This window comes from Rhipicephalus microplus, chromosome 8 (assembly GCF_043290135.1).
Source record: "Rhipicephalus microplus isolate Deutch F79 chromosome 8, USDA_Rmic, whole genome shotgun sequence".
In the NCBI taxonomy this organism is placed as follows: domain Eukaryota; kingdom Metazoa; phylum Arthropoda; class Arachnida; order Ixodida; family Ixodidae; genus Rhipicephalus; species Rhipicephalus microplus.
The window spans coordinates 29,532,058-29,551,121 of NC_134707.1; the positions used below are offsets into that span (position 1 = coordinate 29,532,058).

Consider the following 19,064-nt stretch of genomic DNA (forward strand, 5'->3'; position numbering starts at 1 on the left):
ATGATGTGCTCTGCTTCGGGTCGTCGTAGGTGAATGCTAAAGATGTTTAGGCGGGAAAGTAGGTTAAGCAGGGAGATAGAGTTGCCGTAACCTGATGTACTGAACGCTGGTCTCCACTCACCTGACTATGATCTTCGCGGCGTAAGTGTGGCCCAAGAGGATGACGTCATCGGCGTCCAGATAACTGACAGCGTCACGGCCTACCTTGAAGGCGGCCAGGAACACGATGACCGTATCGTACGTGTACCGAAACAGCATCCAGAACCTGTTAATGTTTTAAATGACAGTAACACAGCTGTTGCCGGACCCTCCAGTGTTCTTAACTTTGTATGTGTTCTTGTTTTGTTTTCACAAACGTTCAGTCCAGCGATGTGCGCCTTGGGTTTCATTTGAGACCTAAATACCACTCTCAAAAGTGCAGATTTTAATTTGTTATGATCGACAAACACTGAGTGAAGCGTGATGAATGGATAAAACTTTGTCAGAAGATAACGCTACCTTCTCGAAGATCCCGTTGCACGCAAAGGCACCGTAGATTGTAGCGTATATATGAGCTTAACAGACGCTCATCTTAATGGCGTTCATTGGTTTCACGTCATCTGCTGTGGTTATCCATAGCACGACCTCTGAACAGAGGTAATTGCTGCGATGGCTATATTACAGAAAGCACTGGCCTCCCCACCTTTGGAAATAAGGCTCTTAAGAGGCACCCGTGTTATTGTTCATTCCGTCATGATTTTAATATCGTAATCATTCGCCGCTCATTTTCAATGCTCACATTACGTCTCATGATTTTAACATATATTTTACCCACCTTTATGGCGAGAAATTTTAGGTCTCTATACAGCCACTTAACGATTCTTCACACTCTTAATCACGCAACGGTGCTCTTTGGGGCGCGCGGGTACATGTGGTCAATTTCATTTCCCTTCCCGATGGAGGGGGAAATGTTGTAGGCCCGCGTGCTCAGATTTGAGTGCACGTTAAAGAATCCCAGGTTGTCGCAATTTCCGGAGCCCTCCACTACGGCGTCTCTCATAATCATATGGTGGTTTTGGGACGTTAAACCCCACAAATCAATCATTTCCTTTCATTTCTCTCTTACAAAGAATGGTTAAAATGAAATTCTGTGCCTATTCAATCTTGACTGCTTGACAATAAAGTTGTGTGGTCTGTAAACAGGTTTATTAGCTCCTCAAATATGCAAACATGCAATTGTCGTCACGTGCATATATAGAAAACTGCGACAAAACCTTTACAGCCGTCTTATAGAGAAAAGGAAACAAAAACTAGGTCCGATGCCGTGCAAGAATATTGTGCCAACGCATAAAAAAAGAAAAAAATCATCATTACGGCCTATTTTTTTTTATTTTTTGCAGGATAAGTTTTCTGGAGCCCTCCCCCCCTCCCCCCGAAAAGGCAATGTGGCCTAGTCATGGCGCAAAAATTGAATTCATTGAGCCACTACACCGTAAAGCTGATGCTTGTGGTGCACCTGCCGCTGCCACACGTGTAAACGCTAAATTGCGTCAACATGCATTAATACGATTTCCATCCGAAAAGAATGAATCCATGATGTGCTCTCCATAGGGTATAAGTCGTCACTCAGCTTCTGCTGAGGGACGACATTAAAAAAAGTCCTCGGGCATATAGGCTGATGATGAGGTTAATGATGCATGCAATTACACGACAGAATCATTACCGTAAAGAACTCATGAACGCAACACTGCACACTCTCACGCTACATGAACGTACATGCATCCGCTGAATTGAGGAACGAACTGCAATGCGCGCACAAATGTTCACCAGATTGGCGCTTAGCGCATTGTACACCTCTTGTGGTGGCTGCTCTAGCCATCTAGAATATAGATGATACATCGCGGCAACCGCTAAGACAAGGTATGCACCGATTTCAATCACTGCTTTCTCGGCTTTTGTCACGACTGCACTGGACAGTGTAACGTCTCTGGTAGCAAAGCTACAAGACTGAAAGCTAAAATAAAAATATACAAGCTGTTCGGGACACCAGCTTGTAATTCTCGCATCAAACGCCATGGCGTTATAGATTTCGACTGTGTCTATAAGGTATTTCGTAGTTCCTAGTCGGTAGAAATGAACTAAATTGTCACGTGACATAGCACACCAAATATGAGAGAATTATGTGGAGCCAATGGGGCCAGAATAAAGAGAGTGATACCACGTCATTTGGGTGTGTTTCATTGCGTTTACATGCATGACTTTCCAATTTTGCACTTATGACCCTTCTTAATTTTTGACGTAACGCGCGTAAATATCGGCGCAAAATTTAAAAAAAGGTTGAAGTTTGACCTCCTCCGCTAATAATACCGAGCACTCCACTCGGTGCACATCTATCAATAGAGGCCATTTCATTGTTTCACTCTAGTGTTCAAATAAAGCGGCCCTACAACCCCTGTTTAGCAAGGTTAGAAAGTGCCCCCGATCCGTAGTCGACGCTTTGGTAAAGATGCGAGCCATGCAGTACAGCGCAGCACGCGGCCCGAAATTTTCAAATAGTTCTGAAACTGAGTCAGCAAGAGATCGTTCCCTCTTTTTCCGAAAAATGACACCATAAGCCAGAAGTCCATGGCCGTTGTTTCATTTGAGTGTCTTGAAGCACATGGCGCCGCGTGATGCTACCACATGCCCGTGCAAGCATGCACTCACGATCACACTGAGAGAAAGCCATGCGTTTGAAAAAAATATATAAAAAAACTAATTGCTCAGGCTCATGACGTGCGCAGGCAAAGGGGTCAACCTTTTTGCACCCTTGTGATCCCACTCTGAACGTAGCTTCGAGTGCACATACTCGTATGAAAGGAGAGAGGAAGCTCTAGCAGCGTGGACCTATCTTGTAACTACGCTAGCAGTCGAATTCCGAAAATTTTGCGGTAGACGATTCATGAAACAATAACCTTTTTTTTCTATTGAGACTATTCGACGATTGCTTGGAAAAGCGTTTCGGAGCCAATTTTAAGTGGAACAAGGCAGGCAAGCGTTGTGATGGTGGCCTCACTTTCGCAGCACTATCGGGTCCATGATGGTGGACGCGCTGTGCGCGCTGGCGGTCAGGGCGAGCGCGATGATCGACGTCACGCCGCTGCCCAGGAACGCGTGCTCGGCCAGCAGAAAGGTCAGGTAGACGGCGCACAGCGAGACCAGGTAAGTGATTGAAACGTCCTGAGACAGCGCGATCAGCAGGTAGGCCAGCAGGTGGCCCACGAGCTTTCCGAACAGAGGGCCCAGAACAAGAGTGGTCAGCACGAACACGCCAAAGTCTGTGGGAGAAATGAAGCCCGTGCTCTTACGTCCACAGAGTAAGAGTTCTTCACCCTTCAGAGCGTATTGCGTGATTGAATAATTGACTGATTAAAATGCCGTTAATGGTAAAAGTACATTACCACATCGGTTAGTCACCTTATAAGTGTAGGTGGGTGTCCTTTTCGAATTAACACTTCCGATTATAACGACTGCATAACACCTTATGTCTGTGCACCTACCAATGTGTCTCCGTCCATGTAAAACTGTTTCATTCAGAACTATGTTGATGACTTATTTCTGGCGGGCGCTGTATTGCATATGATATAATTCATATTTGCAATTTGGCGAGGTGGTGCATAACTAGTGGGAAATTTAGGAGGGAAGAACAGGACTCTCACAAAAACAAGGCAGGCAGAATGGGTGCTCGTCCTGTCTCGTTCTTGTGAATGTCTTGTTTCGCACTCAGAAAATTTTTAATAGAGGATGACCTGCCTTATTCTCATCCATATGAACCGTAATTAGTGAACGCATTTTACTGTTCAGTTCAATATTGGTGCTAATTTCTGCGTAGCGTCTTGTTTTTGAACCGCTGCTCCTGTCACATGTGTATACGTGCACGGGTTGAGGACCCTGTTCATTGGATGGTGGTTTTGGAGTTACCTTCTCTATCAATGCTGCACCAATAGGGGTGAAAAAATTGATAACAAAAAGTCACAGCTTTGCCAGAAAAGTGAAGCAATGAACGCGATAGCAACGAATTGAAAGATCACGCGCAGAATTGAAAGCAGATCGAAACATGCCCCGCGTTCCTAACGCACAAAACGTACAGGTACAGATGCACGCAAATAAGCGTCTCATTTGTTACTCCGCTGTGTCTGAAAAGCGCGCGCTTTTTGCAAACGGAGACTGCAATGCTTACAGTGACCTTTGTACACCAGGTAACTACAGCAGACTTGTTCCGGTTAAAGCTCGAGGCCAGTCAAGGCGTACGACCTTCCCCTCCTCGCCGCCGCAAGATAAGGGCGCGTGGGGGAGCGTCTCTCCTTCATGCACCCTTATCGTGCTGGGCGAACTACGTGTAGGAGATTAGAGCGGGCGCCACCACGCGATGTGATCTTTGCGCCATCTTGCTGGTAATGCTGAAAACACAATTCCGTTAGAGATACTCGTGAGCAGCGGTAAGTGGTAGATATAAGTAGCTTGCCGTTTGAACAGTGAAGGATGTGCTGCGGGGTGGCTCAGTGGTTAACACCTCGTTTTCAAGACGCAGAGGTCGCGTTCGATTCCGCGCACCGTAGTGTTTTTCTGGATTTTTTTTCTTTCTTGCGTTTTCATATATATAGATACGTATACATATACGGTGAATTACATCGACGCCAACGCCGGTGGCAAAATTCAGCCGGAAGTGTTCATATAATTGCTATCGCAATAAAACAATATTATAAAGTAGTAGTAGCGTATTGTATCCTTATCGCCCAATCATGGCACGCTCAGGATGAGTGGCACATGACGCCTCTTGTCAAACGTATTCCGATAAAGCAAGACCTTGACACATACAAAGATAGCGGTTAGGTTAGGATGGGTTGGCTGTTATTCCCAAGTCACGGGTTGGATGGCACCCACTTCGGTAGCACTTCGATGGAGACGATAGGGGATGGCCCTGTGTGTGAAGTCAGGGCACGCCAAGGATTCCAGGTGGTCGAAATTTCCGGATCACTCCACTATCTATAATAATCATGTCCCAGTTTTGGGGCGTAACACCCCAGATGATATTATCAAGACACGAATGAATTTGTTGTAGGTGACGTTGCGTATCCGCGAACATTACCATTTTTCTGATGCGACTAGTTCGAGAAGTTCTGGTGAGAAAAGACACCTAGCTGCCGCTTATACTGAATGACATGGCAGCACTTTGTCGACCACTTCACTATTATACCGAACACCGTGAAGGACTTCTGTGTTATTACAAGCAGTCTTTTTAATGAGATTCCGTCTTCTGGTGCGGATATTTTTTTAAACTCTATAGCCCCTGTCATCACCACAGGAGGGAATGTTGGGGATAAAATTTATCTCATAATTTTCAATTATGTATGGTGTAAGTAAGCAGACAGGGACAGCCCCGGATCTTATGAGTCGTACAAGTCTAACTTATCCTTCAAGAATCCCGCCGAAGGCAGCCTTGAGCTTGCAGTTCCAGTCTGTCTAGCACTGCTGCCGCACACTTTCGTATTTATACCACGCCGCGGCCCCATTTCGAAGGTGGTCTTCAGCTACAGACAATATCTGAGGTTACACAAGGCCTCAAACACTGCTATATAGCGTTGACAGTCACCACCCAGTCGTCAGCGTTGTTCTCGAAACCGTGGAACTCTTGTGATCACTTGTGACGATGGGACCCCAGGAGAAATCGCAGAGAAACCAACCCGAAGTAGACCTGCTGGTTGGATAGCTGCATGACTGCACCCGGGGCTCTCTGCATTGCTCAGGTTGGCTGGCCTCTAGATCATGTGACGGGACAACGTTCAGCATGACTTTGGCGGCACTCAAAGCCGGAAGGATCAGCAGCGTAGGGCTCGACGTTAAAGAGTTGATTGGCGAGCATAATCGTGCTATGGTACGCCACAGCTGCGTAGCGCTGTCCAGCCAATCACACGTGTATCCCGTGGGTATGCCCGAGGAAAAGGAGACAATCCCTGTATTCACTTGAACGGGATCTTTGTCAGGCGGAGCTGTGGTAGCGCCCATTATAAGCAGGAATGTCAAGATTAGCGCGAGGTTGTTGCCGCTGGAAGCATGAACAGCGTTCCCGGGAAACAGGAGGCTGTGCACCCTCTTAGCGACGCCAGGGTACGCCAAGGAACGCTGTCCAGGCTTGCTTGGATGCGAACGGGTTTGTCTCAAGTCATACTTTAGAACCACTGAAAAGGCATTGACACCGTCCGCGATCGATTCAGTGGGTAGCTACCGCAGCGATCGGGTGGTGAAGTCCATGGTCGAGGAAGCGTGGACAGTGTTCCTATGATGAAGGGACCCATGCACGCTGCCGACGGGCCACGTGGCTACAGACAGGCGACTTGAGCCACAAAGTTTAGTGGTCGAGCTCTGCCTTTGCAAGGAAGCAGACAGGGACCGCTCGCGATCCTGGGCCAGCTGGTGTGCTGCTTGGTCTTCCTCTGCCTGACTTGGTCATGAGTCATGATAATGGGTAGACGCGCATCCAAACAAGCAGACACATATCCACTCATATAAAACAACAAAGTGTCAGCCTCTCCACCGCCTTTAATAAGTTCCGTTTTACGCCCTGTATGTATTTGTATGCTTCACTCTTTAAAAAAGGTATACACAGTGGTATACTTACGTTCTGGTGTTATGCTCCTGTCGCAATTTACTACGCGTGTAGTAATTAGACAGCAACTGTCAAATCAGTAAACCTACTATACAATACTACTTAAGGTTACTTCCAGCATGGAAGAAGTAATAAAAAGTAGCATTACTACCCCGACAAGCTGAATGCGAAAAGTGAGACCTTATACATTTTCATGCAACCCGCCAAGAAATACCAAGTTACTTTGAGGTATGGCCGAACCATGAAAGAGGCTACTCATAGAGGCGCCAGAAGGTTTGAAATGCCTTCATTCGATATGTACTAACAGCAACCGGAAAGGTGCATATAGCCTTACTTTGGTGTAGCATACGTCGTACAGATAGCTAACCGTCAACTCAGATTTAGATTGATGTTCGGACCTGCTTCTTTATACTTTCTTATGTTCACATACGTCCATCATGAGGCAGAATTTTTTATTGCAACGAAATTATGAAAAGGCAATTTTTTTTCCTAATGAAGCCACTAGAAGTGGTAAGATTACTATAGCTTCAGGTAGGGAATAGTTGCATCTAATACCACATAGAATTTCGCTACAATATTACAATACTTACTACGCCTACGGGAGGAAACGTGCGCGGAATGTGGTAAACGTGCCGAGGGTACTAAATGCTTTACATCTTTTACCTTGTACTTTTTTTAAATAGTGATGTAAAGCTTACTAGAGAAGCTGAACTCTTTGAGGACGGCAACAGTGTTGTAGATAAACCAGTAGAACGACAGGCCTACCAGGGACTCGCCCATCACCAGAGTCTCGAGGATGTGGGATTTGGCTGCACGAGAAAACGAAGAATTAAACATACGCAAACATAGAAGGGCAATAAATGTTATCTATCGTTACACATACAGCTTCAAAACATAAAGCAAGAGTGAACCAAGAAACTCAAGTGCCCAACGACCAGTTAGATGCATTATCGTTAATAACTATCCGTCTATCAACAAGATAGTTACGGTGGTATGGCTGTGTTTTGCCTCATGGTGCCAAGTCATCGCAAAATTGAAGGAAACGTGTTGTCGAATTAACTAGTTGCATGCGTCCATGAAAGTGCTACCAACAGATCCATAGCGGCCCGGCACAAGACCTAGAACGATTCCTAAAACGAAAGCTCAGAGAAAATACTGGAAATGTTCATGGGACAAACACAAAATAGGCATGTTATCAAGCCAACTCCTGAAAACTGGCCATCAGTTTCGAGGTATCGCTACCCACTTATCAGGTTAAGAATGGGACACACACACAGCACACATGCATATATCTTCTGTCTGGTGGTGACCTAGCGAGCAGCGAGAGATGTGGAGAACCACTTACCGTTCTCCACATCCTAACACAGTGCAATGAATTTCCCGCTATTAGAAAAGAGCACTTTTCATTACTTTACCAACTGCAATTCCTTATGCACCCGTCTATGTTCATTGGTAAGGACCCACTTTTTAAATTTGAATCTTTGTTGGCATTTCTAAAGGATGTACATAGTTTTCACGTCATCTCTCCAGGCAACCTGCAGCACGATTTTCTGTAAAGGGTTGTTGCTGCAGCAGTTACATGACAGCACACTCCTGCTTCCCAGCCTTTGGCGACCATGGCTTGAGGAGGTATCCATGGTATTGTCCTTCCCTTCATAGTTTTATCACAACCGTTTGCCGCTCATCTTCACTGCACACATTTCGTACCAGTCCTATGATTTTATTTATTCTGTTTTGTCCACCTTTAGTGTAATTAATTTTAGGTCCATATACAGCCGGTTAAAATACCCATTGCCATCATCTTCTGCCCCATGTACTGGCGCTTTTTAGCGATCACATGACCTTTGCGCCAAGACACTATATATCAATCGAGTAACACGATCACAACTTTTTTGTTGAAGAAGGAAGTTGTGCTACTTTTGTACTTTCGCACAAGCGGGAGAATATTGTGGCGCTTTTTAGGTACCTCAAAAGAACTCCTAAACATTTCGACGACACTGCTTCTGTAACCAAATGACGTAAACACTGTAAATAGGAGCCTAGATGTAAAAAAAGCCAACATGAGTACCTAGAAGCGAATACAGGAGTTTGTGTTCTCCGAGGAGATCATGGGAGGGGCAGGCTTTGATAAGGCACTTGCCTAAGTATCGGTATCGCTAGCGAGTACACTTATTCTTTTATACATTTCAAGTGGACGAGAGAGAGGATGTTTTGTGAGGATGTCCTCTGAAGGGCGTCAAGTGAATGTTTCGTCCGTATTTCGCAGAAGCCGCCGTGTTGTAGCTTATGTCTTGAACAAGCATGTAGAGGGAAACGAACGGAAAGATTTTGCATGTGATGTGGCGTGTGGCGCGACGATGCAGCGGCCGGAGATGTGACGCTTCACTACGGTTCGTGGCATCGCAATGCCACGTCCCATGTTCGGCGTGCATCAAGTCAGGCACGTATTTTCGTCACCGCGTCAAAAAGTCGCATGACCGCAGCCAATGACAGCTCGGGAGAAGTATGTCATCATGCCACCGATAGTGCCATCGCCCTGTCACCGCTCCCATCAGTGTCCGCAAGGCGAGTCGATGGAGTGGAGTGAGCCTGCATTTGCTGACATCGCTGCTTGCGGCGGCGTCATAAACATCGAGTACATTCCATTAAGGCATGAAATTATTCCCGATTGAATGAAGTGGTATTTGAAGTGTGTCATTTGTGCTAGATAATGCCAGTTTTGGAAGCGTTAGCGAGATTGTGAGCAGCGATGCAAGGTCATTTCGCAGGTAAACATGGTGACACCAGCGTCTCTCCGAGCCGGCTCGCCTCGCTTCCATCTTGGCTCTTCCAGTTGATGACGTCAAGAACGTTCTTTGCACTTGTGCGTAACACGATGGCACAGGCTAACTGCACTAGAGTGCTTCGTTCTTACCGTTCTTGTAAATGCTGTATACATTTCTGCTGTATAGGTGGTTCGATGATCGGGACGGGTTGGCACTTTGCCTTACATTAGGGTACCTTTTCTGCCATTTTTACCTCTTACATGTTTGATTATGTAAGTGGTAAAAAGTAGCATTACTTTTTTGTAATGTACACTAGAACTGCTTGATTTACTGAAATGGGGCTCTGTTCTACATGCAAACTGCAAATATACCATTAACGGTGTAATAAATCATTACACATCTTACATGTACATTAGACATTCATCCATATGATGGTAAGCATGATTTCATTATGCAAAGGGGAAGCGTGACCGTGGAAATTGCCCGCATGATTCGCCTACCTGTGGTCAGAAATTGAATTTCCGTGTAGTACATCGGTTCCGGGCAGCAGACTAGGAAGCCCATGAGCGCCGACGTGGCAGTGTTGTCTCCGAGGCTCTCCCGGTCACTGCCCGAGGGGTCCCGACCACCGATGCCTTCTTTGCTCGAAGGCACCATGAACGTCATGTACAGTACGAACATGCACACGCTAAGCACTGTAAGAGAATCAAGTGTATGCACTCAGGCTTTGGCGTGTGTGAGAGGGCTGTGGCTGTGGATGTATTGTGGTTCATCCTATGAATCGCCTCACAGATTTCCATCACCTTGTGAACTATCACGCGCCAGTTTGGTGTGCTCCTCTTGTGGTGTTCTCCTGGGCTAAGAGGTTGACAACGTACCTCATTAGAAAACAGGGGTGGGTTTCTAATAAGCACTGAGAAGAGAACCCGTTACCTACAGCATTAAAAACGTTTGGGTGCACGCTAAAAAAGCTCAGGTAGTCGAAATCTCCGGAGTTCACCACTACGGCGTCTCTCATATTCATATGGTGGCTTTGAGACGTTCAACCCCACATATCAGTCATATCAGCATTCAAAACGAAAGCTCTACTATGTAACTAACGGGCGCAGCGATGCTTTCAGCGACTCCATAAAAACCATAAGAGGTTGAGTTTTATGTCTGAAAATACGCCAAATTATTTATAAGACGCTTGGATTCTCGCTGTACTCGCGCAATGATCCACTGGAAAATGTTTTGTAACAGCTCGGCTAATAAAGAAATGAAATATCGAGGCTTACCGAGCCCCACGCCTCCTAGGAGCACGCATTGCCAGAAGCAGCGCCAAAAGATGTGGTACCGCACGTTGAGCGTCACCGTGAACACCAGCACGGGCATGTACAGGTGCAGGAGCTCGCCCACGTTGGCGTCTGTTACGGGCAGAAAGGTCTCCTTGTCTCCGTACCGGTTGACGAGCCAGCCGGCGAGAAATCCCCAGGCCACCGTGATGGCCACCACTGGCAGGTTTATCACTCGCTTCACCATTCGCAGCACCGCTACGCGAGTAGAACGACCAGCACCGGCGTAACTCATTTGGGTGGAGAAGGGGGTCCTGACCCTTTTTCTGTTCATGGTTGCACCTCTCGCAAACGTTCCCCTAGAATTTTACCTTTCAAAAACCATATACTTTAGGTGCTTGAGAGTTAGCTATCATGAAATTTTCTTGTTTTTCATTTGGCAATACTTGAACCACATAAGCGACATGACACCCTTTGGCCACTTATGGCCCTTGTGCCATAAAACAATGCTAACCATATCATCATGCTTATTTATTTTCTATTTTGCAATACTTCTCAGCTGCGTGAGGCTATTTAAATCACAGCTGCCTATTTACAGCTTTTCTACAAGACTCAATAATTATACAATGCAGTTACATGACATGGAAATTCCGTGTGCAGTTTGCGTCTCCCCTTATTGACTTTGCCCACTGAGCCACCTTCGCCACAACACTTTCCCCAAAAGTTTGCGGTTCACCCGGCAATGTTTGTCGGCAAGGAACTACTTTTTACACATAAATCACTGTTAGGATCTTTAAGAGACCTAGGTGCTTACTATTCATGTCATATATCCGGGCCTTCCGTAGCACGATCTCGCTTTGAACTGAGGTCACTGCTGCGGTGGCTACATCTCCGCCATGCTTTTATTATGATCTTCATTGCGCGTTTCGTGTCACTGTCATGATTTTAATGCTTCTTTGTTTTCACCCACGTTAGCGCGAGGAATTTTAAGGCCCTCATACAGCCACCTATCATAACCATTATTCGCTTCTCTTGACCCATGACCTGGCGCTCTTTGGCCATCAAATGGTCCTTGCGCCATGAAACACCACACATCATCATCATCACTACCTTAGCTATTACTCCCCGAGAATGTGACTGCTAACTTTTTTGTTCAGTGGGCAGCTCTGCTACGCAATGTGAGGTCTGTATCGAACTTACAGGACACTATCACCACGAGCAGTATCAGCAACGTGCCGTACTCCGGAAGGCTCTCGTAAGCTGCCGTGCTAATAGCCAGATCCTCCATTTCTGCAATGCAAATGAATTTGCGTAAGCATTGCGTTATTCCTCCTAGTAGAGCTCCTCACCAAGTAACAACACTTGAAAGGCACGTGATACATTAAAATGTACGTGTCTACCATATGGGTGGGTAGCATATATAAAACTTTCAAACAAAATACATGCTGTGAGCTTATTTAGTATGTTGCTACGGTATAAGCTGGGCCATGCTATATGAGCCATGGAAGAGGAAGATCAGTAGGTTAGCTGGTTCGGCTATGAATGCCATCATCGGCTATCGTTGCGGGACGTTTACAGTTACCAAACTTACCAGTTACCAGTTAAACGCAGTTACTTACCAGTTACCAGTTAAAAGCAGTTACCAAACTTACCAACCATAACATTTCGGAAACGAAGAAAAAATGCGTGAAGTTGGGAAGTAGTTCAGCTCACGTGCAGCCTCACACAATATTATGTTCAGAATCAGGCAATGTCATTTTTATCGTATAAGTTATATACCACTTGATTAGTTATCATGAGAAAAATACACTCACGCTCTTCGCCTCTGCATGCTCAAGATGTCTGGCACTTTTCTTTCTTCTCATTTACATTACAATTACATCTAATAACGCTACCCATATACTTCCCGTGGCATTATTGTCTATTGTCTCTCTTTAACAAAAAGTTCAACTGACGTGACAGCCCTCTTAGGTCATTAAGTGAAGCACTGGTTCTCAAATGGGGTTCGCGTAACATCTATAGGATATATGCGATAATTGGCATCGCGTCAATTACCTTAAAGGATAATGCTTCCTTAGTACTATTGTCTGTTGGCTTCATACAGTTGCGTCTTGTAAAGTACAAACACTTCAATACAGTCATCCCCTTTTGTTCAAGGCGTGGAAGTGTGGTACCCAAAATGGCGGACAAGTCACTTCCATCCCGAGGCTGCCATTGCGAAGATTACAGAGTTAAAACCGAAACGCACTTAAGAGAATGCTGGCTACGAGGATAGTGGGTGCACATTTTAGGGCAGTTAAAGCAATTCCTAACAAACCCAGGCGGAACGCTTTATCTTACCTTGCGCAGGGATCAGGGATCGAGCAGGTAGCAAGTAATGGTTTCTTCTTCTTCTTCTACCAGTTGTTCTCTAGTTCATTCTTGTTTTTGTTCACCTATTGTCCCTGGCGCATACCCACTATGAGATATTGGCCAAGAATGGAGTGGTTTTAAAAGTTTTTGTTCAGATTTAGAATAATCGAGATATAATATAAAGATTACCAATGACCAAGAAAATTGTGGTGCTTGATCTAATGCATCTTATTATTTAAAGAAAAAAACGAATTTATTCTTAGAATAGAGCAATAATCTGATTTTCATGCGTATATAACTTTGTTGATACGTTAACATAATGGAACAGAATAGTCAACCTATTATTTTCATCAATATAGTCTTTTTTGGGTGGCCGCGCATACTGTCGCATTAGAGAACCCAGAAATGGAAGCTCCAAAAGACAAAAAGACAGGCACAGATAAATTCATACCAATACCCCGTGAAGGTATTCCTAAAAGGGTTTTTTGTAATGTGTTAAACCTCCTGATCTATTGTTTCAAGTTCATCACAGAACACGCACAGTGGCGAAAGTTCCTGAGCAGACCTGTGTTTATAGAAATTTAGATTTGGTACCCGGTACCTGCACCGTTTGTTTGTTCGTAGCCTAGATACCATGATACATACCCACTCAGGGGATCGGCCAAGCAAATAAAAAGTATCCTATCGATGATATCTGCACTATTGTTTACCAACAAAAATATTGTTATGCTTCGTTGTGTTGCTGGGCCAAAATGTGATCCAGTATATTTCTAACCGAATGGGTGGTATATCGGCCTACGGTGCGTAAGGCGAGGCATAAAGTATGGAAATATCCCTCTTGAAAATAAACTAAACCAATATCACCTGACTGTCATTAAGGGCGTCAGACTATATGTACTTGTTTTAAGAACCAATGATAATTCAGTAAGAAAATTGAAATTTTTTATCATTCATTCTCCCTCTCATGTACTTCTTACAAGCAAAATGGAAATTTCGCAGGTTGAAAGACCTATGACACCCGGGTTAACTTGTGTTTAGCACTGGTCTTTCCTTGTGTGGTCAAATTGTAATTGTTACATTGTAAGAGAAGATAACATGCTCTGTTCTAGTCGAAAATGATTAGGAAAGCATTTAGCGATGCTTTCGATACTCCTCACTTGCAGCCACTATATTTCTTGTGAAATTACCACTAATGGTTTAGCGCTGCCTTTACGCTTGGAATTTCAAGATCAATATATAGCCACTTAACACATTCATTGTTCACATTCCATGTCTCTAGGCCTGTCACTCTTTCACCAAAAAACATTACACATTGCAGTGTGCAGTAGTGTACGTACCGAAATTCATTTATTGACAACTGTGCTAGGAACAGTACATAAGGAAAACAGAGAAAAAAAAATCGGAGGGCTTTAGTGCCTCACAGTCTCTCTGCACGTTTACATTTCATTTTATGACTTCCTCGACATGAAACGCTCACTTTAGCAGCGCTTTAGTCGCTTTCTGCGCAACTGAGGCAGATGCCCAAGGTCCTAGTATGTTCTGCACGCAAAATGGTCCGGGGTCAAGTTGATTCAAAACCATCCGGAGCTGGCATCGCTGTGTGTCGTAGCAAGCGCAGCTGCACAGGACGTGTTCGATGGTCTCTTAAGCTCCGCAGTAGTCGCATGTAGGAGTGTCTGCCATACCAATGCGAAAGTAGTACACCTTTGTAAATGCAACACCCAACCAAAGGCGGCATAACAGTGTCGCATCGGAGCGGAAAAGTTGTGATGGTAGCTTTAGCCTGAGCGAAGGATCCAGTTCATAAAATTGACACCTTTGGAAGCTGGTAGACAACCAGAACGTGCGTGTGAGATCTCGAGCGAGCAGGTAAAGTTGTCTTGCTGCATCATTCCTTGATAGAGGAATCGGGACTACACGGGTTCCTTCATGGGCTGAGCGGGCTGCATCATCGGCTAATTGATTTCCGGTAATACCGATATGTCCAGGCAGCCATTGATATATAATATCATGCCCTCGTGCTAGAGCTTCAAGATAGCAATGTCTTATTTCTTGTACCAATTGGTCATGACTCCTCCTACGTCTGGCAGACTGCAAACTCTAAAGCGCTGCCTTCGAATCACAGAATATGACCCATTTTCCTGGACGTTCTTGAACGAGATATCGTAAAGCTGCCCTTATAGCAGCAAGCTCTGATGCCGTAGATGTAGTCATATGCGACAACTTAAATTTGATTGCCATTGCTGCAGCCGAAATTACAGCGGCAGCTGATGAGCTGCTACCTGAGATATACACCTGATGAGCTGAGATATACACTACCCATCAGTGTATATCTGCGTTCGGTCCAAGTACAACTCCTGTAATAATAGCAGTGTTGCTTGCATCAATGCTACTCTGGAATGATTGCTTTTCTTTTGGATACCCGGAATTTCTAGATGTACTTGCGGCTGGTCGAGGCACCACAAAGGACATGCCATTCTCGCAGCTGGCGTATATCCTGATGGAATGCTGTTAAGGTGCTTGGCTATGACGTCTGAAAACGTAGCACGTGGTCTTCCGGGGGGTAGAAGGGCCAAGTGGTGGTCAGGGACACGGCTAGCATGTCGAATGCGCGCTCTGAGGCAATCCACAACTCTATATGTCCTGACCGTAGGTCTTTGGCAAGCATGATTGTGGCATAAGTAGAAGCGCATCGGGGCAGTTTGAGGCAAATACGCAGTGCCTGACCCTGCAAACTCTCCAATGAATGAGTATTGGATTTGAAAGTGTTAGTCAGTACTGGCAAGCTGTAGCGCAATGGACCCAGAAATAGGGCCCTGTACAGCTGTAGCATGGAGGCCACAGAAGTTCCCCATGCTTTCCCGCACATGAATTTCATTATATGCACAATAGATAGCAGTCTCTTCTTCAAGTAGGCACAATAACAGGGTACCTGAACGCACATAGCACTCTATAGGGTGATTCTCGCTGCGATGCGCGAGGTTAAATAGGAAAGAACCAAACATACTATTCCTTCGCAAATCAAACGTACTCGGCTACAGACCTCATCATTATTTCTCCAACTCTTATTCTTCAACTCAATTGGAAAGTTATTGCGAATTCCTACAAAAGCGACCATTTTTTAAGTTTTGAATGTACCAAGAAGAAATAGATGTTTTCTGCATGTTCCTAAGTGGTAGATTGAGAAAGCAGATTGAGAACAGTTTAAAAATATGCAATTTTAATTTGTAGTGACTTGTGTGCCTTAAGCTTAGATGCAGCTGTCGACTATTTTTTTATTGATGCTACCACAAAGTTTATTCCACAATTTGGACTGTCCGCCAATCGACGCCTGCCTTGGTGATACAGTGATGGTCGAAATGCTCGGAAAATGTGAAATAAAGCATGGAGGTTGGTTCAGAACTCACCGACAGTCGAGAACCTCGACAATTTTAAGAACATAAAATCCTAAGACAGAAGAACGCGCAGACACTCAAAAAACACAAAACACTCAAAAAACACAAAAACCTCATCCTAGCCTAGTTCTACGAACTCCTGTACACAGTTTGCTCACTTAAAACCATGTCGTTGTGTGCTGGGTGCCAGGGCACCGCGAAATACAAGAAAACGTGCTGGTGGATCAGAATCCGCCAACGAAAACACCGATACGTCTGCAGCTCTTCCTGCGCTTGACTTAAAACCTTTTCTTAGAAAATAGCTGAGCGCTTACTGGCAGAGCACGTGAGAATCACGCACACAAAATAAACTACACGTTACCAAGCCGCAACTTGGTAAATGGCCGCCAGTGTCCAAGTCACCCCATACACAAGTTACACTTGCAAGGCTCAGAATCGGACACACTTACAACACATTCATACGTTTTGTCTGGTGGTGACCCGCCCATGTGTGAGAAATGTGGCAAATCACTGACTGTGCTTCATATTTTGATACAATTCAGTGAACAAGACAAAATCAGAAAGAACGTTTTCTCATTACTACTCCAAAAGAAAATGCCTCTTCATCCCGCGAAATTTATTATTGAAGATCCGCTTTTTAAACTCCATTCACTCTTCTAGTTTTTCAATGACGCTCATTAGTTTCACGTCCTCTACCCTGGTTATCCCCAGCATGACCTCTAACAGAGGTAATTGCTTTGGTGGCTCAATTACAGAAAGCACTGGCCTCCCCACTTTGGACCACAAAGGCTTTGAGGAGGTACCCGTGCTATTGTTCATCCCGTCATAATTTTATTTTTTATAACTGTTGGCTGCTCAATTTCAATGCACACATTATGGCTCATGCTCAGGATTTTATTCCCTACATATTTTACCCGCCATTATGGCGAGGAATTTTAGGCCTCTATATAGCCGCTTAACATAACCATTTTTCACACTCTTAATCATGCACTGGTGCTCTCTCTCCAACAAATGGCCTATCCACCAATAAACATCGCACATAATCATACTTGTTTTCTTTTTCTTTCTTTTTACGAGTGGCCATGGGTTAGAAGGATGCATTCGACATCCTTGAGGAGGCCAGTCGGGACAGCAAGAGCCAACGTCGCCAGGGAGTTTATCCCTCTCCTTTCTGGTCCTTCTCAAGCGTCCAAGACTTGCAATGGTCACCACTCACGAGAAAGTTATGTGGAAATTTATTCATTTAGCCGACATAAGAAGGTATAACATCGAAAGCACCGAGCAGGCTGTGACAAGCAGCAGAAGTCTAAACGCTACCAAGGCAAACTTGTGCATAGGCGAAAATCATATGTACGCAAATAAGGCCAACTCCGACGATTTTTCGAGGTCAATGGAGCTCAATGAAGTTCATAGCGTACGTTCATTTGCACGTTCGCGCCATTCATGCAAATTTTCAGGCTTAAGAGTTTCACCGATTCTTATCAAATGAACTTTATAGCTTGAATTTATAGGCTCACTTCACTTGCCAGAATTAAAGGCAACATTTTGTGTGTGATGGTGAATTTCGCCTTGCGGAAATGACGGAACTGAAGTGCCACTGTAGCGTCTGCTTGTCTTCTATGAGCTTTGTGAGTTTTGCCAGCTCTTCCTTGACTGAGCATGTGATTTTCTTTTCACGTGTTGGTGGGCGTGCGATAGGTGGCAAGTTGTGTAGCGTTTTGGGCGACAAACAATTTGCCACATATTCACCATAACAGCTTAAGCGTTTCAGCCGATTGCTGCAGCCACAAACTTAGATGGCATGGGCAGGTAGTGCCACCTGGCGGGTATTGTGCGCAGTCAGGCAGGTTCGGGAAATTGATCACGTCACACGTAAAAGTGACTAGGTTGGGTTTCAGCTTCCGTTGCGTGGTTTTTCGGTAATGAAAACATTATTTCCCAATTTGTGGAGCATTTCAGCTACTGGGCGCGTGACAAGAGTGTGAATAAAAACAGAAGCACCATTATCATGACACAGGCCGAAATTAACCTTTAAGGGACGAGGAAGGTAATGTCACAAGTTACCTGTTCTGCTCTGTTATAAATGTTTTGCTGTGGAGAGGCTGAGATCTATATTGCCTCGGCTACTCCATATCAATGGGTTCTGCATCGAAAAACGAAAGAATACTGAATGGTACCCAAATACGGCGTGGACAGATGAACGAACGAATGGATGGACGGGTGGATGGATGCACGGATAGACGATGAACACTTTACCGATAAAACCTTCCAGAGCCTAGTCCCAATCATCATGATTCACTCCATAGATATGCTGCAGTTTTCATCGGATATCTTCCCTCTTATTTCATTGATGTTTCGCCGCGCGTCCACGCGCTCTAGCACTTCGCACCTTCACCTTCGTAGTCTTCTAGCTCGGCCACCATTCTTGCACGTCCAGCCCCGCCGTAGTGGTGTAGTGGCTAAGGTACTCGGCTGCTGATCCGCAGGTCGCGGGATCGAATCCCGGTTGCGGCGACTGCATTTCTGATGGAGGTGGAAATGTTGCTGGCCCGCGTGCTCAAATTTGGGTGCACGTTAAAGAATTCCAGGTGGTCGAAATGTCCAGACGCCTCCACTATGGTGTCTCTCATAATCATATGGTGGTTTTGGGACG

General features: G+C 45.1%; 1 protein-coding gene across 1 annotated transcript in view; it reads right to left on the minus strand.

Annotated features, from left to right (window-relative positions):
• The window catches only part of LOC119165284 (sperm-specific sodium:proton exchanger), a 33,233-nt gene extending 14,399 nt beyond the window's left edge, over nt 1-18,834 (minus strand). Inside the window, exons 1-7 of the mRNA XM_075870177.1 lie at nt 18,801-18,834; nt 11,865-11,954; nt 10,668-10,922; nt 9,891-10,085; nt 7,324-7,434; nt 3,035-3,296; nt 122-265 (exon numbers count right to left, since the gene is read on the minus strand). Coding sequence (XP_075726292.1) covers nt 122-265; nt 3,035-3,296; nt 7,324-7,434; nt 9,891-10,085; nt 10,668-10,922; nt 11,865-11,954; nt 18,801-18,834 — 1,091 coding nt within the window. The remainder of the gene's footprint in view (nt 1-121; nt 266-3,034; nt 3,297-7,323; nt 7,435-9,890; nt 10,086-10,667; nt 10,923-11,864; nt 11,955-18,800) is intronic.
• Between the last annotated feature and the right edge of the window lie 230 nt (nt 18,835-19,064).